At 48.2% G+C, this 24478-nt stretch overlaps 4 protein-coding genes across 7 annotated transcripts; 3 read left to right on the top strand and 1 right to left on the bottom strand.

Annotated features, from left to right (window-relative positions):
- Positions 1-580: 580 nt before the first annotated feature.
- Positions 581-12922, bottom strand: utp25 (UTP25 small subunit processor component). 3 transcript variants are annotated; one of them, XM_084014144.1, is made up of 12 exons: positions 12767-12922; positions 12138-12177; positions 11804-11993; positions 11527-11730; positions 6432-6523; positions 5941-6351; positions 5334-5550; positions 4609-4811; positions 4270-4452; positions 4060-4169; positions 2352-2597; positions 581-848 (listed from the first exon to the last, which is right to left on the bottom strand). In XM_084014144.1, the coding sequence occupies exons 1-12, from the start codon at positions 12865-12867 to the stop codon at positions 593-595; spliced, it is 2253 nt and encodes a 750-aa protein (XP_083870270.1). In that variant the 5' UTR covers positions 12868-12922; the 3' UTR covers positions 581-592. The 3 variants fall into 3 exon arrangements, with proteins under 3 accessions (XP_083870270.1, XP_083870271.1, XP_083870272.1); XM_084014145.1 differs by having other exon boundaries at positions 6432-6520; positions 12767-12921; XM_084014146.1 differs by having other exon boundaries at positions 12745-12790.
- Positions 12923-13603: 681 nt separating this feature from the next.
- Positions 13604-14876, top strand: grxcr1b (glutaredoxin and cysteine rich domain containing 1 b). The gene is made up of 2 exons (XM_084012970.1): positions 13604-14070; positions 14199-14876. Exons 1-2 carry the CDS (start codon positions 13666-13668, stop codon positions 14241-14243), a joined length of 450 nt encoding a protein of 149 aa, XP_083869096.1. The 5' UTR covers positions 13604-13665; the 3' UTR covers positions 14244-14876.
- Positions 14877-15721: 845 nt separating this feature from the next.
- Positions 15722-18020, top strand: tmem151bb (transmembrane protein 151Bb). Its single transcript, XM_084014147.1, has 2 exons — positions 15722-16103; positions 16563-18020. The coding sequence occupies exons 1-2, from the start codon at positions 16020-16022 to the stop codon at positions 17970-17972; spliced, it is 1494 nt and encodes a 497-aa protein (XP_083870273.1). The 5' UTR covers positions 15722-16019; the 3' UTR covers positions 17973-18020.
- A 2241-nt stretch (positions 18021-20261) lies between these two features.
- On the top strand, positions 20262-23952 carry mtres1 (mitochondrial transcription rescue factor 1). Of its 2 annotated transcripts, none has more exons than XM_084014153.1 (4): positions 20262-20403; positions 22697-23144; positions 23392-23464; positions 23539-23952. In XM_084014153.1, the coding sequence occupies exons 1-4, from the start codon at positions 20322-20324 to the stop codon at positions 23719-23721; spliced, it is 786 nt and encodes a 261-aa protein (XP_083870279.1). In that variant the 5' UTR covers positions 20262-20321; the 3' UTR covers positions 23722-23952. The 2 variants fall into 2 exon arrangements, with proteins under 2 accessions (XP_083870279.1, XP_083870280.1); XM_084014154.1 differs by lacking the exon at positions 20262-20403 and adding an exon at positions 20426-20881 and having other exon boundaries at positions 23539-23951.
- The last annotated feature ends 526 nt before the right edge of the window (positions 23953-24478 follow it).

The raw sequence follows: 24478 nt of genomic DNA, 5'->3' as shown, positions 1-24478 counted from the left end.
GCAGAGATAGAGCACAACTGAGTAAGCTCATCTCACAAGTCTATAAACTCAGACCTGCCGGATCCTCTTACTCCCTCTCGTCGACCAGCTGACCTGTGACATCTCTGATATCTGCCATTTTGCATTTTTATTTTAAATTAAAACATTTTTCAGAAGCTTTTGTGGCAGAGTATTAGCATTAAAAGTGCTAAATTCCTCTGGCTTAAAATTCCTAAAATACTCAACCAGATAACAAAGAAAGACACCCATTATTCATTTTAAAAACGGTTATATTCAGTATGCCTCCATACTTACAATCATAAACAATGATATCAGTTATTTTAGCACCTTCTGGATGATGTCTTATCAAATACGATAATAAAATGTGTATCCTAATCTTATCACAGTGATCATATAACCCAATGTTACGACGTGTTATGATCTCAGCTTCATCTTCAACACATCCAACAAAGTCCATAAACAGGTCTTTCCTGGTGCTGGGTCCACATATAATGTTCAGTATTCTCACCCACATGTTCTGATGTGGTCAGCCCAGGAAGCCTGGCTCCTCCTACTGTAATGAAGCACAGTGGTCCCCGTTTCATGGGCTGCATCAGGACGCGGCGGCGTCCCCTCCTGTAACAAAGAGGTGAACGCTCTTGTGGGAGTGCAGCATCTGTCCGGCTCGCTGTGCTCCGGTGATGGCAGCTAACTTGTGGGCATCGTAGCGGGAGTAGAGGGCGGTGCAGGTCCAGCTGGCCTCTTCGCCCCGCCCCCCCTCCGCCAGCATGTTACACACCTCGCTGTAGAAGTGTGGGAAGGTGGGTAGTCCATAAAATATCAGGTTCTGGATCCCTTTGATGGTGTACCTGCACACAGAGGTGAGAGGTCAGTGAGAGGTCAGTGAGAGGTCAGCGCTCTCCAAGTTACATCCAGAGGATGGAAGCATGACACCAGTAGAGAGCAGGAACAATCCATTATGTTATTACACCTGATTATCACCACACACGGTTCAGGTCAGTCCACAAGAAAGGCTTTACATTCAGTGTGTAATGTGGCGGCCTGCAATATAGTGTTGTCACGATACCAACATGTTGGTACCGGTACCAACATGTGTTTCGGTACTTTTCGATACTTTTTCAAATAAAAAGTGAACGCAAAAAATGTCATTACTGACTTTATTTTAATAGAAAATCTTAGAACAATAACATATTAATCAGAAAATAAAATAAAATACCACAAAGACAAGCTTTTCTAATGCACACAATTTTAAAAATGTTAAAATATAAATACAATAATATAATATAAAATATAATAATATAAATAAACCAGCTCTTTTTTTTTTCTTCCAGAGCTACTTTTGTTAAGAGTGAAGGGCGATGGCGCTTGCTTTTAGCACTGAATGTGGCTTTTCTTCCTGAGTAAATGACCTGTCGTTCCCTGAGCTCAGTGTGCAGGTCTGGGGGCTTGTCCTTTAAGTGTTTGGCTAAGTCGGAGGTGTTTCCGCCGTTAGCCATGCATGTTTTAAACACCGTTTACACAGTGGTGCATCGGCGTTAACTGCCTCGCTTTGCGCATTTGTTTTAAGCTAAAGTACGGCCATATCGCACTTCGCGGCGCTGGTTTGTCCGCAAGTTGCGGCGTGGTGACGGTCGCAGCAGCCATTCTCCTCTCCGTGCTTCGCTCGCTCGCGCGCGCTCTCTCTCTCTCGCGCTCTCTCTCTCTCGCGCTCTCTCGTTCTCTCTCTCTCGCGCTCTCTCCAAGATTTCCTCCTGCTCCGTTTGTTGTTCCAGTCTACGCTGCTCGCTAATTTGCTAGCGGTTTCCTCCAGCTTGCTTGCTTTTTCCTTTTATCTCCCCAAACTGCGGCTCGCTCCTCGTCCTCTCAGCTGTAGTTACAACGCAGTGACGTCACGTGGCGAGTTCGCTGCGCTGTTGCGGGCGCTGCCGGCGGCGCTGCAAGTACCGGTCCCGTCCAAATGCAATATAGTACCGTTTTAAATGCCTCAGTACCCCGGTACCAAATTAGTACCGGTATACCGTGCAACCCTACTGCAATCTGATAGACAAGCATTATTACAACTAGCATTATTTCCTCCTCGTATTAATATTTGAGCCTTACTAACACCCTGTTAAAGATCTGAATCTACACAGCAAACCAAGAGGGTGCTGTGATAGCTTCATCCCAGCTTCAGAAATGAAGAACCACATTCCTGTTAGATTTCACCATGAAAACACGTCTGTTTTTATTATCAATACACACCAGAGGAACAAGGCTTTATGCACTGAAACACGACTGGAACACGAGGCTTCTGAACTCTGTTCAAGGTGGTAATAAGGTCATGAAGAGCCGACCCCACGTGGGGAACTGACCTCTTGTAGAAGTGGAAGCGCTCCGTGAAGAGCAGGAACTGGGTGTCCCCCTTCTGGAAGAAGTGTCTGGCTCGGGACACCTCCGACTTGCTGGAGTACTCGCAGATGCCGGCAAAGTTCATCTCCTCTTTCTTCATGCAGTTGCGCAACCGGATGTAGTCGAAGTAAGAAGGGATGTAGATCAGAGTGTGGGACATGACCGAATCCCTGTACTGAGGCAGCACTCTGTCGATGAAGAACTGAAACCTGCAGGCAGGACGGGGAACAGGGGCAAATAAAAAGCTTTTCATGGCTGTGGGATCAAGAAAACCTATTTGTCACAGTGAAAAAGGAAACAACCTCTCATCCACAGAAAAGAGAAAGAAGCATCACAGATATAAACGTCAAGTTTAAAGGAAAACACCACCGCATTTCCATACTGAACTATGTTCTGCTCTGATCTTAGACGAGGTGATACATACCTCCCTCTCCTCTGTGCGTGCACTCAATGGCTCTTGCGCGCACTCCGCGCAGTGCTAATTTGCTAGCATGTAGCTTGTCCCAGTATATTCCTTAGGGTCCAAAGGGGGGTGAAGTTAGAAGCGACCAAGCACTTCCACGTTGTCCCTATTTAAATACGGTTACGTGAGTAGGTACACGACCCAAGTTTGGTTACACAAAATGAAACATGCCAATTTTTCTAAGCGGATAACAAGGATAACTATATAGTATGGCGGAATAACAACTGGAAGCACTTCGACGTCGGCGCAGTAATATCATCACTCAAAACATGACGGGACTATATACCTTCTGCTTGTTTTCACAACCCTGTACGATGCACGTTATAACCACGATGTTTGATTGTTCACAAACTATCTTACTACAACCTGATGCTTCCTCAACTGTGCACAAACTACTACAGGTAGTGCAGGCGACGGCGTGCAGGTCACGTAGGTTCTATTGACGGAAGTAAGAGGGGGAGCGGAGTGATGATATTACTGCGCCGACGTCGAAGTGCTTCCAGTTGTTATTCCGCCATACTATATAGTTATCCTTGTTATCCGCTTAGAAAAATTGGCATGTTTCATTTTGTGTAACCAAACTTGGGTCGTGTGACTACTCACGTAACCGTATTTAAATAGGGACAACGTGGAAGTGCTTGGTCGCTTCTAATTTCACCCCCCTTTGGATCCTAAGGAATATACTGGGACAAGCTACATGCTAGCAAATTAGCGCTGCGTGGAGTGCGCGCAAGAGCCATTGAGTGCACGCACAGAGGAGAGGGAGGTATGTATCACCTCGTCTAAGATCAGAGCAGAACATAGTTCAGTATGGAAATGCGGTGGTGTTTTCCTTTAAGGCGACCGAAAAGAGAAAAGTAGAGTGACGAAGTCTGAAGATCTCTATGTGCTTGGACCAAGAGACGCGAGTCATCCTGTCCCCCTCCAACTACGCATTCATGTGCGATGTACAAGCTGGCCCTCTCCTATGACGCTGCGTTCCAAGACCGCCCACTTTCTAGCGTCCAATCAAATCCCTTGTGACTGCACACAGCTCAAACAAGCCTATAGCAGTTAGCGTGTGCCTCCCCGGTGGGAGGGTGAGGTTATCTCACTCTTCTTGCTGAAGCTCAAACAGACTGAAGGATCCCCAACTACGTGGAGCATCCATCTACCGAGGCCCCAGGCGGTCTGCGGCTGCATGCGTGGTTCCTGTGGGAGGAGCTCACCGGGCGTCGTGGTCCATGAAGCTGTCGGAGGAGAACATCTGGAACACGTGAGGCAGCTGAACCAGCACCTGGCAGATGGAACCCGCTTTCGGCAAGTTCTTGGTGGCGACCTGGGAACACCACAGAGGAAGAGATTAGAGCTCCATGGATGAGGTCACATCTTTGTCCCGGGTGATGGGTCCAGGTGAGGTCCGGACAGGGGACGCCTACCTGTCCCCGGTAGTTGGCAGAGTGCTTGGTGAGGATGTTGTTGATCTGCGGGTCCTGGATGGAGCTGAAGACCAGGGTTTGCCGGTAGTGTCTGGCCCAGTTGTTCAGGTTCCACATCCTCACCCTGGAGAAGTCCACTCCGTGGGGGTCCAGCGGCTGCAGGTTCATGTGCTTCATCACGTGCTACAGAGGACGTGGGACAGTATTCACCGTAACCATGCCAACCGTGGTTAGAACATGTGCAACAGTTAAATCTTAACATGTGACTCATCTACAACCAGCAGAGGGCGCCACATCCCTCCGGGCGACGCGTCCCGTTGGACGGGTGTGTGTTCTTACCAAGACGTGCTCCCAGTTCTGCATGAGTAAGACGTCTGCCTGGTCCACCACCAGCAGGTCCACAGAGGACAGGAAGTCAAAGTCTCGGTTGTGTTCCCCCTCGGCTCCCAGCACGGTCCTGAGGCCCAGCGGCGACGCAATGATGATGTCCGACGAGTAGAAGGGCGAGTACAGACGGATGCTGCTCCTCACGATGGACACGCCTGGGAGGACAGAGGACAGGGTCTCAGGGACAGGGACAAGGTATCAGGGACAAGGTATCAGGGACAGGGTCTCAGGGACAGGGTCTCAGACAGTCAGACAGGGACAGGGTCTCAGGGACAGGGTCTCAGGGACAGGGTCTCAGACAGGGACAAGGTATCAGGGACAGGGTCTCAGACAGTCAGACAGGGTCTCAGGGACAGGGTCTCAGACAAGGACAGGGTCTCAGATTGGGACACGATCTCAGACGGGGACACGGTCTCAGACAGGGACATGGTCTCAGATGGAGACATGGTCTCACACAGGGACACAGTATCAGACAGGGTCTCAGACAAGGACAGGGTCTCAGACAGGAACACGGTCTCAGGGACAGGGTCTAAGGCAAGGACACGGTCTAGGACAGGGACACGGTCTCAGACAGGGACATGGTCTCACACAGGGTCTCAGATGGGGACACGGTCTCAGACAGAGTCATGGTCTCACACAGGGTCTCAGACAGGTCGAGGTCAGGGAGGGCAGCTTACCGATTCTGAAGTGGTCGTCCACGTTGCCGGAGAAGACGGCGCTGTAGTCTTCTGGTCTCTGCAGGTTGGGGGGCGTGGCCTCCGCCTCCTCTCCGAACTCCTCCTTGAACCTCTTCTTGTTGCTGACCACCAACTTCCTGCCTTTGGTCTCCAGCAGACCGATGAGCGTCTGGACCACTCGCAGAGCTCCGCCCCTGAACGGGACCAGGATCAGGACCTGACGGACCCACAACCATGGTTACATTTAAGAAAAGGAACAGTGAGGATAGCAGGGGACTACAGAGGACTATAATGGACTACAGAGGACTACAATGGATTACAGAGGACTACAGTGGACTACAGAGGACTACAATGGACTACAGAGGACTATAATGGACTACAGAGGACTACAATGGACTATAATGGACTACAGAGGACTATAATGGATTACAGAGGACTATAATGGACTATAGAGGACTACAATGGACTACAGAGGACTACAATGGACTACAATGGACCACCGAGGACTACAGAGGACTACAGAGGACTACAATGGACTACCGAGGACTACAGAGGACTATAATGGACTACAGAGGACTACAATGTGCTTGTGGTCATTGTGCTTTACCTTGGGCCGGGTCAGGCCTTGGTCTCGGGGGTCGTCCTGCGGGTCGGTTCCAGCTTTACCCAGAGTACTCTGCTCCCTCAGCAGCGCGTTGTGGGCCAGGACCCGGGAGTTGGCCTTCAGGACGTGGTTGAGCACGTGGAGGCAGTATGCCCTGCAGACCTGCGGGCCCTGGTTCACGGGACAGGTCTCTGGGTGGTACAGGTCCTTGTAGGAGCCCATAAGAGCCAGCAGCTCCAGCTGCAAGGGACTGATGTCCTCAGCCACCCCCTTAGGGTCGGGGGTCTGGTTCAGATCCTTCCAGCTGGTCTCCAGAACCTTGTGGAAAAGTGGCAGGTTTGTGTCTTTCTTTGGGCCGATGGATCCGAACCTCTCCAGGGGAATGCTGCAGAGCAGAGAGCCCAGCTCCGGCCACTAGTGGAGGCAGGAAGCACATTTTAGGATTGAGGGTTTACTCTGATGAAGACGCTGGTCGATTCAGGAGAACTCATTACCGTGACGTGAGCTTTGACTTTGCCTCCAGAGGTGATCTTCTGCACATCCTCCTCGGCCAGCTCTGTGTCTAAATGCTGCAGGAACATGTCTGCTGGACAGAAATGAGACTGTAAGACATCCTCAGTCACACCAGAGTTCCTCACACAGAGAAGCCTTGAAAGAATGCTTCTCTTAGACGTGACCAAACTATTACAGGTTATCATTATCCACTAGGGCTGTAACGACACACGTATCCAAACTGAAATCGCGACACTCTGATCCACGAACCTGTCTCGCGGTGTTAGAAGGCAATCACGACACAACTTCCAGCTATCAAGGTGCGTGTCCACAGGCAGCGGTGTTTCACCGCGTCCCATTCATTGTCTATGTGAAAAGCCGTGCAATGCATTCTGGTAGCGTTGCGGCGAATGTCGAGAGACGGCGCGCGAGTTGGCCGCTCCACATTTGCATAAAGTTGAAGTGAATCAACTTTATGCTAATCAGAGGCGCCGGGCTCGACTCGCCGCCTCGGGAACGCTCGCGAAAATCTTCTAAACTGAATGTTGTCGATCTAAAATAAAGACGGATTCAGCAACTGCATAGCTTATTTCTCACTTAAAATGTTTTCAGAAACACCTTCCGGTGAACTATTTTCGTAAAATAAGAGAAAGTTTCCAAACGAGCCGCCATGTTGGTCTGCGTGAACTCCGGAGCAGACAGGACAGCTGTGAAAGCGATCGTCCAATCAGGTGCAGCCATGAACTGTATGTGTGATTGTTTGAAGGAGAGCGCCTATGGCAAGCCGTTTTAACATTTAATAGCTAGACTGAATATGTATTGCAGATATCTGTAATTCAATTCTTCCTAGTCATAAAGAACATTTCAGATATCCACAATAACATTCTTCCTAGGACAAATGATGTCACTTTTGCCATTCATGTGTATTGGGCTTTCAGTTTCAGATATCCACAATTACATTCTGGATATCTAGAATGAACATTCTCGATATCTGCAATTTAATTCTTACTAGGAGAAACTCCCATTTCAGATATCTTCAATCCAATTGTTACTAGTCATAATTTATTTATTTTTTAAATGGCGTCCTGTCTACCTGTCAACAGATATCAACAATACATTTGTGGATATCTGCAATTGTATTGTTCCTAGTCACAATTCTAATTGTAGATATCTAAAATTACATTTCTACTAGTCATAATACGAATTGTGGATATCCATAACAACATTTCTACCAGTCACAATGTATTTTTGGATATTCAAAATTACATTCTGGATATCTGGAATAGTTTTTCATTTTGGATATCTGAAATGAAAATTATGACTAGTAACAATTGGATTGAAGATATCTGAAATGGGAGTTTTTCCTAGTAAGAATTAAATTGCAGATATCCAGAATGTTCATTCTAGATATCCAGAATGTAATTGTGGATATCTGAAATTGAAAGCCCAATACACATGAATGGCAAAAGTGACGTCATTTGTCCTAGGAAGAATGTCATGGTGGATATCTGAAATGTTCTTTATGACTAGGAAGAATTGAATTACAGATATCTGCAATACATATTCAGTAGGGGTGTAACGGTACACAAAAATCTCGGTTCGGTACGTACCTCGGTTTTGAGGTCACGGTTCGGTTCATTTTCGGTACAGTAAGAAAACAAAATGCAAAATATAAATGTGCTAGTTGTTTATTACTTTTGTGCTTTTAACAGTAGGAACATGCACTGGAGCTAGAATGCTGCTCAAAAATATAAATACAAGTATTTAAAATATTTATTTAAAAAATAAAAATAACAGACTTTCTTTAAAAAATATATTTTCTCCATCTGATGTGCAAAATTGAACAGTTGCAACACTAAATAGTTTCAAGTTGTTGCTCAGATTAAATAACATGAATAAGGCTCAGACTGTTTTTTTAAAAACAAATCTTTTCTCCATCTGATGTGCAAAATTGAACAGGGCAGGGAGAGGCTGTTTAAATGCGGTGGGGAGCTGTGTTTGAACGTTACGCTCGTCTTTCTCCTCGTTGTAGCGATGTTCACGTGGGGGTGGTGCCGTTTCAAATGCGTCAACAGGTTTGACATGTTGCCAGAAACATACCCGACCTCACATGAACAATGTCGGCAAACCGCTTTGCTGAAGTGTTCCCAAACGGGAGACCTTAATGTCGCGGGAGGGTCCTCCAACTCTGGCTTGTTGCCAACGCTAGCGGCATTAGCCATGACGTCCGCTACTACTGCTTGTGTCGCGGTGTGCGCAACTGCGCATGTGCGGCTGCAGCATGCTCCACACATGCGGTCCTCTACTTAATATGTCCGTATGGAAACTCGTTCGGTACGCCTCCGTTCCGAACCGAGCACCCCGTACCGAAACGGTTCAATACAAATACATGTACCGTTACACCCCTAATATTCAGTCTAGCTATTAAATGTTAAAACGGCTTGCCATAGGCTCTGGACATGCGCCCCTTTTCGGTGGTGGAAAATGATGGGTTCAAGTTTTTTTGCTCATGTTATTGAGACCTTATATAGACATAATACTGTTCTTAATCATAAGTGTTCAAATCTGTCCAGTTTATAAAGATTTTAAAATGTTCTATTTTTATAGTATTTTATTAGTATGTTATATTTTATAACCATACTCGAGACGATAATATTGTTCTTAATCTTTAGAAAAGGTTTTCAACTGTTCTATTCTTCTAGTGTTCCAAGTTATTGAAATGTTACATAAATAAAATGTTTAATTTAAAAAATAAAACTCTTATCACCCCCCCCCCCCCCCCCCCCACTAACAAAAAAAATCGAGGTTTGTATCGAACCGTGGGTCAAAAATCGGGATACAAACCGAATCGTGAGTTTGGTGTATCGTTACAGCCCTACTATCCACCTGTGATGTGGACTATTACGGGTTATCACTATCCACCTGTGATGTGGACTATTACGGTTCATCACTATCCACCTGTGATGTGGACTATTACGGGTTATCACTATCCACCTGTGATGTGGACTATTACGGTTCATCACTATCCACCTGTGATGTGGACTATTACGGGTTATCACTATCCACCTGTGATTTGGACTATTACAGGTTATCACTATCCACCTGTGATTTGGACTATTACGGTTCATCACTATCCACCTGTGATTGGGACTATTACGGTTCATCACTATCCACCTGTGATTTGGACTATTACGGGTCATCACTATCCACCTGTGATTTGGACTATTACGGGTTATCACTATCCACCTGTGATTTGGACTATTACAGGTTATCACTATCCACCTGTGATTTGGACTATTACGGTTCATCACTATCCAACTGTGATTGGGACTATTACGGTTCATCACTATCCACCTGTGATTGGGACTATTACGGGTCATCACTATCCACCTGTGATTTGGACTATTACGGGTTATAACTATCCACTAGGAATGGGCGATATTTTACCGTTTGCGATATACCATCAAAAAATTTCCACACGGTAAGAATTTGTCATCTCGCGGTAATAACGATAAATTCCGGTTGATGACTTTTTCCCCCCAACTTTATTGTATTCAGATTTACTCTCGTTTGATGACGTTGTATGCGACCACGCACTCGCAGCCCAACTCACGTGACAGGCACCTGCCTCCTGCCTGTAGACCTGATCTCTCGGCTCACGTGAAGAACAATAACAAACATGGCGGAAGGCGGAGCTGAGAGCGAGGTGCTCGTTGCTAAACGAGGCTCCAGCTCGATTATCTGGAACTGGTTTGGTTATTATAAGTCTGACATGGAGCAAAACACTGTTATATGCAGAGTTTGTAAAAAAAACGGTGATTGCAAAGGGTAGTAACACCACCAATTTGTTCCACCACCTCAAACACCAGCACAAACCAGAATATGACGAGAGCCAGAAAATGCGCACAGATGCAGCAAAAGCAACAGCGTCAACTTCACTTTTTTATCGTCACTTTTATTGTTACCGGGATAAATGCCAGAAATTATCGTGATCAATTTTTTAGTCCATATCGCCCATCCCTACTATCCACCTGTGATTTGGACTATTACGGGTCATCACTATCCACCTGTGATTTGGACTATTACAGGTTATCACTATCCACCTGTGATTTGGACTATTACGGGTTATCACTATCCACCTGTGATTTGGACTATTACGGTTCATCACTATCCACCTGTGATTTGGACTATTACGGGTTATCACTATCCACCTGTGATTTGGACTATTACAGGTTATCACTATCCACCTGTGATTTGGACTATTACGGTTCATCACTATCCACCTGTGATTTGGACTATTACGGGTTATAACTATCCACCTGTGATTTGGACTATTACGGGTTATCACTATCCACCTGTGATTTGGACTATTACAGGTTATCACTATCCACCTGTGATTTGGACTATTACGGGTTATCACTATCCACCTGTGATTTGGACTATTACAGGTTATCACTATCCACCTGTGATTTGGACTATTACGGGTTATCACTATCCACCTGTGATTTGGACTATTACGGTTCATCACTATCCACCTGTGATTTGGACTATTACGGGTTATCACTATCCACCTGTGATTTGGACTATTACGGGTTATCACTATCCACCTGTGATTTGGACTATTACGGGTTATCACTATCCACCTGTGATTTGGACTATTACAGGTTATCACTATCCACCTGTGATTTGGACTATTACGGGTTATCACTATCCACCTGTGATTTGGACTATTACAGGTTATCACTATCCACCTGTGATTTGGACTATTACGGGTTATCACTATCCACCTGTGATATGGACTATTACAGGTTATCACTATCCACCTGTGATTTGGACTATTACAGGTTATCACTATCCACCTGTGATTTGGACTATTACAGGTTATCACTATCCACCTGTGATTTGGACTATTACGGGTTATCACTATCCACCTGTGATTTGGACTATTACAGGTTATCACTATCCACCTGTGATTTGGACTATTACGGGTTATCACTATCCACCTGTGATTTGGACTATTACGGGTCATCACTATCCACCTGTGATTTGGACTATTACAGGTTATCACTATCCACCTGTGATGTGGCCGTTTCCTACCTTTGGTGTCTCCGGCGTCCTCTGGTCCTCCGTCCTCAGTGAAGTTGGTCTCCAGGCAGAACTGGGACTCGTGCTCCTCATCGATGAACTCATCTCCTGCCTCCGCCGGCAGCGCCACCTCCTCGCCTTCTACTGCTTCAGCCTCAGCCTCATCATCGGGTTCTTCTTCTCCCCCTTCATCTTCATCATCTTCATCACTGTCCCCTGCAATACAACATGATCAGTGCTGCGAGATGTTGGCCGAGACGGCTCAGTGTGCTGGGAACAAACAACTCACCTTCACCAAGGAGCTCCTGCTCCTCCTGCTCCTCTTCGTCGGTGCTCTCCTCTTCACTCCGCTCATTACTGGCAGATTGGCTGAGAGTGGAAAGAAGCTTCTGATAGGCTGTTTGCTGCTCTGGCTCTTCCTCCTCCTCCTCCTCCTCCAGCTCATCAGACTCATCGTCGGACTGGTCTGGGCTTGCTGGCTGCAACCAAACAACTTTCAGTCTGCAATATGATATTGTTATTGATAATCAATAACATCTGATCAGACAGGATCTCTTCTTCTTCTCTGTGCAGTGACACTGATCTCATTTACTGGGCTTTATGGTGCGTTCAGGGACACTCACCAGTTCCAATATCTCCGTTCTTTCAGGTCTCGCACTGACTCTGTGAAAAACACACACAGAGGGAAATGTAGTCCTTTAGATGGTCTGGGCTGCTGGGTCCCACGTGGTCCAGTATTTCCTTTAAGCACAGCTCTGAGAATCTGAGTTTCACCGTGTTTAACAGGAAACACAGATCAGAGATCAGTCACAGTGCCACAGTGAACCGAAGTCTGCATGGTCAGTGTGTGTTCAATGCACCCGATCAGCTGGTTCCTGTTCACTGGTGCAGGACCTGATCAAGTGTATCGACCCTGTTTAGACATGAACAATAACTGGTCTTAGTCTGAAGCAAGAGAACTGGTAGTGGAGGGGAAACTACTTCTGCTCCTCATCCTGCTGACGACAGTAAAGGAGCATCAAGCTCAGCGTAATACCTGACCTAACCTTATGACGTCACAAGGTTCGCATTACGTGGAAATGAACCGAGCTTTCTTTATTAGAACAACAAGTGTAATAGCAGGAAGAACACCTGAATTAGCCGGTGAGCTAACACAAACCTAGCCTAAATGTTACCAAAACGCGGGCTCGCGCGCGCCGGGTGCTTACGCGTCACGAGCCGGGTGCTTACGCGTCATGGGCCGGGTGCTTACGCGTCATGGGCCGGGTGCTCCTCTCCGAACTCCTTCAGGTGTTTCTTCTGTTTCTTGCTTAAACTGGAGAAAAACTGCTGGTTCTGCCGTCGTTTCCCCATCTTGACACGTAACACGTGCGGACGACCCTCCGTCTTCTTCGGTGGTGTTGAATCCGCAGTGGCTTCTCCGCCACCTGCAGGTCTGGAGGGGAATGACAGCCTGCGTTACATGGAAGGAACCGGGGATCGATGCTCTGTGTAGTAATATTAGAAATGTGATGGTAATACTACGAACCGCGTCATGAGATATCGAGCTATGTAAAGCCCATGTTGTACAATATATTATATATTTCGATTTATTGTTTTGTACTTTGTACTGTAATGAGGTTTCAGTCAGTCTGTTTTGATTCAATAATTAATAATTATTTGTTCATCCATATTATAGAACCTTTGATAAATTAGATACAATTAAGTAATGTTTTGCATGATGAAGTGAGTCTGAGTCTGGAGGCGTTTTTATCTGAGCAGATAAATATTTCTCTAGAAAACAGCGTATATGAGAGATTGCTCTTAATTGGGGAACAGGCAGAGGTAATGGACGGTGCGTTCAGGGACGTGTTGAAAGTAACAGACTGCTCACAGGTCTGTAGTCTGTCTGCTGTGTGAAAACTACCTCGCTCCATTATTGAACGTGGTCATATCAGTTTACTGGTTGCTGTTTTAGCCGTTGCCATGGCAGACGCTCATGTATTATTTACCGTCTGGTGTCTAGTGTTTGTGCTTGGGGTATTTTCAGCCCATTTTCAAACGTCAATGGGGATCTTATTGTTTTATAATTGCGTTCCACTATGACTTCTAGGCTGAAAGAGCAGGTCTGGCTTTTCTGAATGGGACGATGTAAGACGGTCTTGGATTTCAATGGAGGGGTCAAAGGTGAAGCAGGAGAAAGACACGGCTGGGAGAAGGGTCCGGTTTAGAGTGGCGTCTGCCAACAGTGGCCGGGTGTTGGCTGAGGTGTTCAAGGATGAAGCGGCGTGGTGCGGCTCGGACTCGGTGGACTCTGACGGCACCAGCAGCCCGGAGGCCGAGCGGGGCAGCCCGCCACTCACCAACCGCCACCTGAACGGCCTGGCGCCGGACGCCAGCGTGGACCGGGACGGCTGTGAACCTGACGACCTGCTTCTGTACGCCAGTGCCAAGAGAGAGATGCTCTTCAGCAAGAACCGGATCAACATCTGCAGCAAGAACGGGACCGTCCGAGGGGTGAGGAACAAAGTGAGCGCAGGCCAAGAGCTGTTCAACAGCCTGTCCAACATGTACGCTGTAAGTACCGGAGGGTCAGGGGGGTCAGGGGGTTCGGAGGGTCCGGCTCTGCTGGTCGAGGCTGCTCCTTCGTGTTCCCATGAGTCACCTTGCTGCTTGTTCATAACCTAGTTCCCTCTCTCTTAAAGGGGCCCCGTCGTCATCAGAAGAGGAGACCCTGGGACGCGCAGTGAGTGGGTTGGGAGGCATCAGGAGGGGAAGCTGCTGAAGACTGGTTTACGTTTGGACTCTTAATCTACAAGGTTCAAATCAAACCCTCAGTGTCTGCTTTTATTATTACAGCTTTACGATCCTTTCTGTTCAAGTGCTTTGATTCGGATTCCTCTCCCTGATGAGCATCAGAAATGATGCTGTAAATCCTTATAATGGTGTCCTTTAACGTATGATCATCTGAAACTGATTTCCGAAGGTATGAAACATCAACGACACAGTTCATATGTGTAGCAGGGATTTATGCTGCTGAACATGAATGAAAAAGCACGTTTAAAGTTAAAGAAACGGACAGGAAACACAAGTTGGTTCATTTGACCGTCAGAGACCTTGAACGGGTTTCTGAAGAGATTTTGTATTTTTTTAAGCTGTGTGTGTATAATTGTGACCATAATGATTTTGATATAAGTCTCTGCACATAGCTCAATTATGTTAAGCCGCTGGTTTTCTAAGTATTTTGTAATGATTTTCATATTAGAGTGGGTGTGCTTCAGATTATTTCTAATCCATAATATTCACATATAAACTAGAAAAGCCTTCCTTTGAAAGAGGTCTTTGTAGATTCATTCACATTTATTAAATACTCACAAAAGTGTATACGGTGTAACATTACTGATGTAACTACTGACGTCATATAAAAGTGTCTAAAACGTACGACCACAGATCACTGCTGTCATGTGTTACTGTGCTTTCCCGACATGTGAAGCTATTCACATGGAGCTAAAGGCACTGATGTACACGTTAGACCGCCTGCTTCACAAAGGCTAAACATTTCATATTGCTGAACAAAATTCATAATTTATTAATCATGTCACCTTGACACCTTTACATTTCATACTTTATGCTTCTACTCCAATATAAGAGGCAAATATTGTCCTTTTTTATTCCACTACATTTACCTGTTTCTCCTTTTCCCAAACAACGATAAAACAGGACACTTTGTTATGGATAAACGAGCCAACAGAAGATACAACTGCCAAAGATGATGATTCACTTTGATTCATGGATTCATCTTCTGAAAGGTCATGATCATGTCTTGATCAAAAGCAACAGATATTCTGTTTCCCATCATTAAGGCCGAGGAAGCAGAGACGCCTCACAATTAGATGCTGGAATGAGTTATAGTTATTGTTTAAAACTGCTATTATATGATTTTATTTAGTTTAAAATGGAAAATCAATCCAGTGGATTATTTCCTGTCATATTAAAGGAACCCGGACCTCTTTGATTTTTCTGATCAATAATAATGTCTCAGATGTGATCGACAGTCCCGCTGTTTGTGTTGTTATTGCACACATTTGGGTGGACTTTCCCTTTAAGCGGCGGCTTCACAGCGTCTCACCTGCCTCAGTCAGCACCGCGGACAGCGGCAGCGGGAGCGCGCAGACCGCCCGCGGCGCCGTCCCCTCCCGCTCGCTCCCGTCCCCTCCCGGTCCACACCGCAGCTCCCGGAGGGCCCCGGGCCCGGTAAGTGCTCCGTTTCACCGCGACTGTCAGCTGATGTCATCCACCACCGTGTTACTGCGGCACTGAGAGCTACAGCAGGGCAGGACGCGGCTCTTCCTTTAACCCCCCCTTCATCGATCAACGTGTGCATCCGTCGACTCGTCTCGGGCTTTTCTTCGGACGGAGGGAGACTCTGAACCGGATCCGATGCGAGAGGCTCTCTGCAGGGCGAGGTGGTGAAATCTCCCTCTTCCCTTCCACGCCCTGCGGTTCTCCAGCAGCCGCGCGGCACCATGTCCCCCCCGGCGTCGGCCGCGGCTGCGACTGCCAGCGACGGCAGCACGAGCACCGTGCTGGAGCCGGACTCCAGGGAGGAGGTAGGCTGCTGCTGGGATCTGGTTCTGGTTCAGGCTTTAACGTGTGGATCACTGCAGGCGAAGGATCTGCTCCACAGAGATCTCCTTGGTTACAGTAGGATTCTCTGATAGCCTACATCAATGATGCTGACTTCCAGCATCCTTAGCTGCGGTCTATCATCTGGGTCTCTCCTCACCTGTACCATGTGTACCATCTTTACAGGGACTTTTCTAACTATTGATTTATGTAGCACAATTAAAAATACAAAACAAACAGAAAACAGTGACCCAGTGGAAGGAGAAACCCTCAGGGGCTTATAACAGCCTCACTTATTCTAAAATCAATAACAGAACAATAACACCATGAGCTGTTGATGACGAGTCCATTCAACGTCAGAGTCTGTTTGAAGCTGTTTCAGGGATGTAGACCTCTAGATGATGAAATGTATGATCATGTCTTTGTTTTCCTTGACTCGACAGCAAAGACCCCTTAAGCAATCCCTCAGCAAGTCGCTGTGCCGGGAGAGCTTCTGGAAGTGCCTGCTGCTGTCTGTCCTCATGTACGGCTGCATGGCGGCCATGGTTTGGTGTCACGTCACCAAGGTGACCCGCCTAACCTTCGACAGCGCCTTCAAAGGGAAGTCCATGATGTACCACGACAGCCCCTGCTCTGACGGCTACATCTACATCCCCCTGGCCCTGCTGGGCATGCTGTACCTAGTCTACCTGGTGGAGTGCTGGCACTGCCACGTGAAGAACGAGCTGCAGCACCGAGTGGACGTGGAGGGCGTCTACGAGCGCATCCAGAGGATGCAGCAGGCCAAGCCCTGCATCTGGTGGAAGGCCATCAGCTACCACTACGTCCGCCGGACGCGCCAAGTCACGCGCTATCGCAACGGAGACGCGTACACCAGCACCCAGGTCTACCACGAGCGCGTCAACACCCACGTGGCGGAGGCGGAGTTTGACTACAGCCACTGTGGAGTCAAAGATGTCTCCAAGCAGCTGCTGGGCCTGGAGAAGTCCGCTCTCACCAAGATGCGCTTCACCAAGTGCTTCAGTTTTGCCAACGTGGAGTCGGAGAACTCCTACCTGACACAGCGAGCGCGGTTCTTCACCGACAACGAAGGCCTGGACGACTACATGGAAGCCCGGGAGGGCATGCACCTGAAGAACATTGACCTGAAGGAGTACGTCCTGGTGCTGTCGGACCCGGACCACCACCCCTGGTACCTGTCCCACTACGTCTTCTGGTTCGCCTCCTTCCTCACCTTCTCCTGGCCTCTCAGAGTCTTCACGGAGTATCACACCACGTACGTCCACTACCGCGTTGAGAAGCTCTTCGGCCACGACTACCTGCCGGTGACGCCTTGTGACGAGCGGCCGTATTGGCGCCGCATCCCCCGCGTGAACACCATCGACAGCACGGAGCTGGAGTGGCACATCCGGTCCAACCAGCAGCTGGTGCCCAGCTACTCAGAGGCCGGCCTGATGGACCTTGCCCAGTGCCCGTCCAGCTTCAGTGGGACACGGCAGAACTGCGAGCGCTGTCACCGGGCCATCAGCTGCTCCTCTGTGTTCTCCCGGAGCGCCCTGAGCATCTGCACGGGCGCCGGCGCCCGTATCCCCTTCAGCAGCAGCCGCTTCTCCCTGACGCGGCGCTATGGCTCCCAGCGCAGCTGCTTCTGGAGGAGTGGCAGCTTGGAGGACCAGGAGAGCCCCGGAGAGAACACCCGCTGCCTGGCAGAGCGCCTCGCCACGGACCAGGAGGAACCCCCAGAATACGAGGACGCACTCTGCTACCCGGTGCTCATCGTCCACTGCAGCGAGAGCTGCCACAACCACAGGTCCTTCCACAGGAACGGCTCCTGCGTGGAGACTTCCTTATGACCTCATGACTATGCAGTCGCTGACCAATCACAGCACCCCTTCTGTAGCGGACGACTCTGAGAATCTGAATCTGATCTGAAACAAATGCCTGAATCCTGAATGTGTGAATCACCAAAGCAATACCACACACACACACACACACACACACACAGACACACACACACACACACACACACACACACACACACACACACACACACACACACACACACACACACACACACACAGGGACATGATATCTGCCTGGCTTCCAATGAACAGCAAGCGGACTCGGACTGTTACACTGTTACACCATCGATAGCTCTGAAGGTCTCCTACGTTTGAGCCTGGAGCTGAAGCTGCAGTTACCTCAGAAGACCTTTAGGGGGCCTCGGACCAGGTGGGCAGGTGGTCTAAGCGTGTCATTCACAAACACATCAGAGCTGACCAGTCGGATTATTACAGCAATATGCCAGGTGGTGAAATGAGGAATATAAAGGAAATGTGTTGAGCTTATGCATGTCAGAAAGAGACAACGGTTGCCACGGAAACCTCCGACCCCAAAGCCTCACTGTTATACTGCATATCTGTGATTTACATTACGTGTGAAGTGACATCATTTTACTATTTCTAGTACCTACTTTTATATCAACCCCTCGTCTACTGTATTTCCACTTACGCTAGCGACTTCCTGCATTACCCAGAATGCCTTCTGACAACCGCAGAAAACAGCATGAACTTCTTTTCCGTGTTGGTTGACAGCGACACAACGATGGTACAAATCAAGTGCGGGCTGTCCGACATGAGAATAAAGCCTGTCGTCCCCTCACTCAGCAAACCGATGTGGGAAGGAGCAGCTTGTTTTCTACAACGGACTTGACTTGACTGTTGGTGCTACCGGCTCCTCCACAGAGAACACACCTTTCTGTTTGGATGTTGATGTTTACAACCTATGTGTTAGCTGTCGTTGGAATGATGTTAATGACACAGTTTGTTATCTGATATCTGTGAATGCTGGTGTTTCTGTTTGGGCTTGGATTGATTCGTCTCACCGGACACAGAAACTTGCTGTCTGGTCATGTGAGCCTTCTCAAACTAAAACAGGTTAGACTTTTATTCTCTGTGGACAAAACAGGCCAAACACACACATGGCATGAATCTGTGGTCAGAACAGACGAGACATTGAATCTGGATGTCACCTGTATGGAAGCCCAAGTCTGCCAATGTGACAAAAAAATAACATGAGACAAAATAATGACTTGGTAGCTCATTAATCATGAGACACTAAGTCATGAGTTTTAGGGCCACTGTAGGAAAAAAACTGAGAGGGGGCGTGGCACAAATTTGCCCTAATATGCCGTGGTGATTTTGAGATACTAAGTGAAAATATATGTGAAATATATGTTTAGATTCCCATCATAATGGCATATGAAATGGCCACTCTACCATTATTATCTGTCACAGCGAACCACAGTGTGGATTTAACAGCACAAAGACCATAAAGTCATTAAATACAGACTGCATTTGCATGACATCCGTCTGTTGATAAGCATAAAAAGCTACGTGAATGTAAACCACCAGCATATCTGATGGGTTAGATGCAGTCCATTTTGTGTCTGTAGTAACGGAATAATAGAACGTGGATTTGACAATGAAAGAGCACAACGACATGTTTGTAAAGGGATCGTTTACACATCACACTAACTTTATAACCCTGACTTTTTCTAAAACAGGAACATATTGTATGCATCCGAAACAACATCTTGTTGTTATGTTGTTTCAATAACATGGTGACACCAATATTATGCACTTGAAGTGACACTCGACATTATGAATTGTAGTGGAGCTGAATGTTGATGTACGTCCCCTTAAAAATAATAAAAGTGTTCCAGCTGATATATTGACAAATGCATCAGTGCTGGGACATAAAACCATACCACTTCTTACAGCTTCTTGTACAATGTTAAAGTGTTCTTGTTGTCATTATAATCACATGGGCTGTAGAAATAACTTGATTACCTTCTCAAATGTATATTCAAATTTGTCTTATGCTGGAAAAATAAAAGTTGCAAAAAATGTTTGGGGCAAACTCGTGTATATTTTAAAATTGTTTTTGTTTTGAAAACCACAGGTGCAGGCCGCTAGGTGGCAGCACGTTGAGGCGGCTGGTGAACAGTTGGAGGTGGACCGGTGGTATAGTTCCCTCCAGGCCGCTAGTGGCAGCATGTTGACGCGGCTGGAGAACAGTTGGAGGTGGACCGGTGGTGTAGTTCCCCTCCAGGCCGCTAGGGAGCAGCACGTTGACGCGGCTGGAGAACAGTTGGAGGTGGACCGGTGGTGTAGTTCCCCTCCAGGCTGCTAGGTGGCAGCATGTTGACGCGGCTGGAGAACAGCAACCCGGGCGGAGGGGCCGACGATGCCTCGCAGCGAGCGATGAAAGGTTATTCCGGAGGTGAGTGGACCCCACGTACTCTCTCTACGACTCTGCGCGTTAGCAACCACACGTTTACCGCCAGGCGACGAGGCAACACGGCCGTGCGCTCGTGCGGTGCTGCGCGTGGACTGAAACTAAGCGCGAGCATCCTGAACCAGAAATGTGACGTTAAAGCTAGCTAGTTGTTTCCGCTTCGGTTTCTACGGCAGCCTGAGAGACGTCCTCGAGCACAGCTAACAAGCAGGCTAATGTTTAAATTATAATCATACGTAATAATTATCCTCCACGCAGGAGGCGCAAAGTTAGCTACGAGAATCGGCGTAGAATCACAACTTCCGGGAAATCAACACGCATTTTTAACAGAAAGGGAGGCCAGCTCGCGTCATCGTGTTGTCATTGTTATCCAGAATAATTGATATATAATATATTATTATTCCTCGAGCGAGACACACACACCCACCGGGCAACGAATAACGGAAGGCTTTTACTTTGAAAGGTGCATCTAGATTGTTTTTGGAAAGTGTGGCAAACTTAAAAAAAGACTTATCACTATGAATAGTTACATTATAGTCATGTAAACGTCATGGTAAATCAAGTCTTCAATATTGATCCGATTATTCTTGATTTTAATTTGTAATCTTGATTCTTGTTGATGTTTACTGTTGATCCCACAATCGTTTGGACTATTGATTAGTGTCATGAGACCATCATGAAGCAAGGTGCTTCCTACCTGTCCTCCTACCTGTGCTCCTGTCCTCATGTCTGTGCTCCTGTCCTCATGTCTGTGCTCCTATCTGTCCTACTGGTCCTCCTACCTGTGCTCCTGTCCTCATGTCTGTGCTCCTGTCCTCATGTCTGTGCTCCTGTCCTCATGTCTGTGCTCCTATCTGTCCTACTGGTCCTCCTACCTGTGCTCCTGTCCTCATGTCTGTGCTCCTGTCCTCATGTCTGTGCTCCTGTCCTCATGTCTGTGCTCCTATCTGTCCTACTGGTCCTCCTACCTGTGCTCCTGTCCTCATGTCTGTGCTCCTGTCCTCCTGTCTGTGCTCCTGTCCTCATGTCTGTGCTCCTGTCCTCATGTCTGTGCTCCTATCTGTCCTACTGGTCCTCCTACCTGTGCTCCTGTCCTCATGTCTGTGCTCCTATCTGTCCTACTGGTCCTCCTACCTGTGCTCCTGTCCTCCCCTTGTGCTCCTGTCCTCCTGTCTGTGCTCCTGTCCTCATATCTGTGCTCCTGTCCTCCTACCTGTGCTCCTGTCCTCCTGTCTGTGCTCCTGTCCTCATGTCTGTGCTCCTGTCCTCATGTCTGTGCCCTATCTGTCCTACTGGTCCTCCTACCTGTGCTCCTGTCCTCATGTCTGTGCTCCTGTCCTCCTACCTGTGCTCCTGTCCTCCTACCTGTGCTCCTGTCCTCATGTCTGTGCTCCTGTCCTCATGTCTGTGCTCCTGTCCTCCTGTCTGTGCTCCTGTCCTCATGTCTGTGCCCTATCTGTCCTACTGGTCCTCCTACCTGTGCTCCTGTCCTCCTGTCTGTGCTCCTGTCCTCATGTCTGTGCTCCTATCTGTCCTACTGGTCCTCCTACCTGTGCTCCTGTCCTCCCTTTGTGCTCCTGTCCTCCTGTCTGTGCTCCTGTCCTCATGTCTGTGCCCTATCTGTCCTACTGGTCCTCCTACCTGTGCTCCTGTCCTCCTGTCTGTGCTCCTGTCCTCATGTCTGTGCTCCTATCTGTCCTACTGGTCCTCCTACTTGTGCTCCTGTCCTCCCTTTGTGCTCCTGTCCTCCTGTCTGTGCTCCTGTCCTCATGTCTGTGCCCTATCTGTCCTACTGGTCCTCCTACCTGTGCTCCTGTCCTCATGTCTGTGCTCCTGTCCTCATGTCTGTGCCCTATCTGTCCTACTGGTCCTCCTACCTGTGCTCCTGTCCTCATGTCTGTGCTCCTGTCCTCCTACCTGTGCTCCTGTCCTCCTACCTGTGCTCCTGTCCTCATGTCTGTGCTCCTGTCCTCATGTCTGTGCTCCTGTCCTCCTGTCTGTGCTCCTGTCCTCATGTCAGTGCCCTATCTGTCCTACTGGTCCTCCTACCTGTGCTCCTGTCCTCCTGTCTGTGCTCCTGTCCTCATGTCTGTGCTCCTATCTGTCCTACTGGTCCTCCTACCTGTGCTCCTGTCCTCCCTTTGTGCTCCTGTCCTCCTGTCTGTGCTCCTGTCCTCATGTCTGTGCCCTATCTGTCCTACTGGTCCTCCTACCTGTGCTCCTGTCCTCATGTCTGTGCTCCTGTCCTACCTGACCTCCTACCTGTGCTGTCTTTCAGGGTGGAATGCCAACATGCAGAGTTTGGTGGTGCAGGCGCTCACCATGAGGCAGCTGGGGCGGCTGAGCCCCCGCCACCTGCTGGCTGTGGGCTACGGGCTGAGGCAGACCGAGTGGTGTCCCCGGACCATCCACACCCGCCAGCTGTGGGGCTGCTCTGCGCTGCCGGCGCTGGGCTGCCACCGGCCGGCTCTCCGGGGCCGCGACGCTGTCAGGGCCTGGTCGCTCCATCACCTGAGGTTCAAGAGCAACAAGAAGAAAGGAGCGGCGAGGACGGTGCAGGAGGAGGAGGAGGAAGACGAGGATAAAAAAGACCCAGAGGACAGCGACTATGAAGATGAGGCAGACGAGGACCCAGGTCTACCGAAGGACTATAAAGACATGGAGAAATATGTGCAGTCCTTTCGCTATGATGTCATCATGAGAGCCGGCCTGGATATGGCACGCAAGTGAGTCACTGCTGCTCTCAGCTCGGAGCGACCTTTCCTTCATCGCTGGTTAAACGTGGAGACTTTTAGAAGGGCTGATGAACTCTCAATCAGTCTATTCAAACACGTGGTGGTGATTATTCGAGGTGATGTGGTCGTCATGGTGATAGTTACCCACGGTGACCAGAAATACCCGACGTGATTGGGGGATTAGTTGCATGAACATGCTTGTGTGTTTTCATAACCCAGGTATCTTTTCTTCTCACAGTAAAATAGAGGAAGCCTTCTACAACAACAAGCTCCGGCTGAATGGACAGAAACTCATCAAGAAAAGCAAAACGGTGAGTGATGAAGAAGAGTAGCACATCCCTCTTCTTTCCATTTCTCATGACTTCTGTTGTTGTTGTTGACTCAGGTGAAAGTCGGGGATACCTTGGACCTGGTCCTGGCGGAGGACCGGGAGACCAACACAGCCACTCTGATGAGAGTTGTCCTGAGGAGGGTTTTGGGGGAATCCAGCAACACAGAAAAGTACAAAGTTGCCGTAAGGCGCTGGAAATGTGTGGAGCTTCCTAGAGACGAGGCCTTTAAGCCGTGAACTCGAGCAGTTGACTGTGATGCCGAGCACTGACAGCTACGGAAAGGAACGAGCGGCATTTGAACTAGTGGTGAAAAAGCTGGATCTGGAAGGAATTACAGAGGTGTAGTGTAACATCTCAGAGGCTGGAGACTTTCCACTGTGGACTGCAGGAAGTATTCTTTACTGTGTGACAATAAAGAGATACGTGTCCTAATGAGCTGAAGAAGAGCACATTGTTCCTAAGTCATTCACTGTGTGGTTTGTAACCATTCTATCAAAGGGAGACATGTAGAGACAGACAGGTAACCAGTCTATCACAGGGAGACATGTAGAGACAGACAGGTAACCAGTCTATCACAGGGAGACATGTAGAGACAGACAGGTAACCAGTCTATCACAGGGAGACACGTAGAGACAGACAGGTAAACAGTCTATCACAGGGAGACACGTAGAGACAGACAGGTAAACAGTCTATCACAGGGAGACACGTAGAGACAGACAGGTAACCAGTATATCACAGGGAGACATGTAGAGACAGACAGGTAACCAGTATATCACAGGGAGACATGTAGAGACAGACAGGTAACCAGTCTATCACAGGGAGACATGTAGAGACAGACAGGTAACCAGTCTATCACAGGGAGACATGTAGAGACAGACAGGTAACCAGTCTATCACAGGGCTGACATGTAGAGACAGACAGGTAACCAGTCTATCACAGGGAGACATGTAGAGACAGACAGGCAACCAGTCTATCACAGGGAGACATGTAGAG

The sequence above is a fragment of the Eutrigla gurnardus genome (genome assembly GCF_963514095.1).
Source record: "Eutrigla gurnardus genome assembly, chromosome: 7".
Taxonomy (NCBI): domain Eukaryota; kingdom Metazoa; phylum Chordata; class Actinopteri; order Perciformes; family Triglidae; genus Eutrigla; species Eutrigla gurnardus.
The sequence above is the reverse complement of the archived record's forward strand: the minus strand, read 5'-3'. Positions and strand labels throughout refer to the sequence as shown.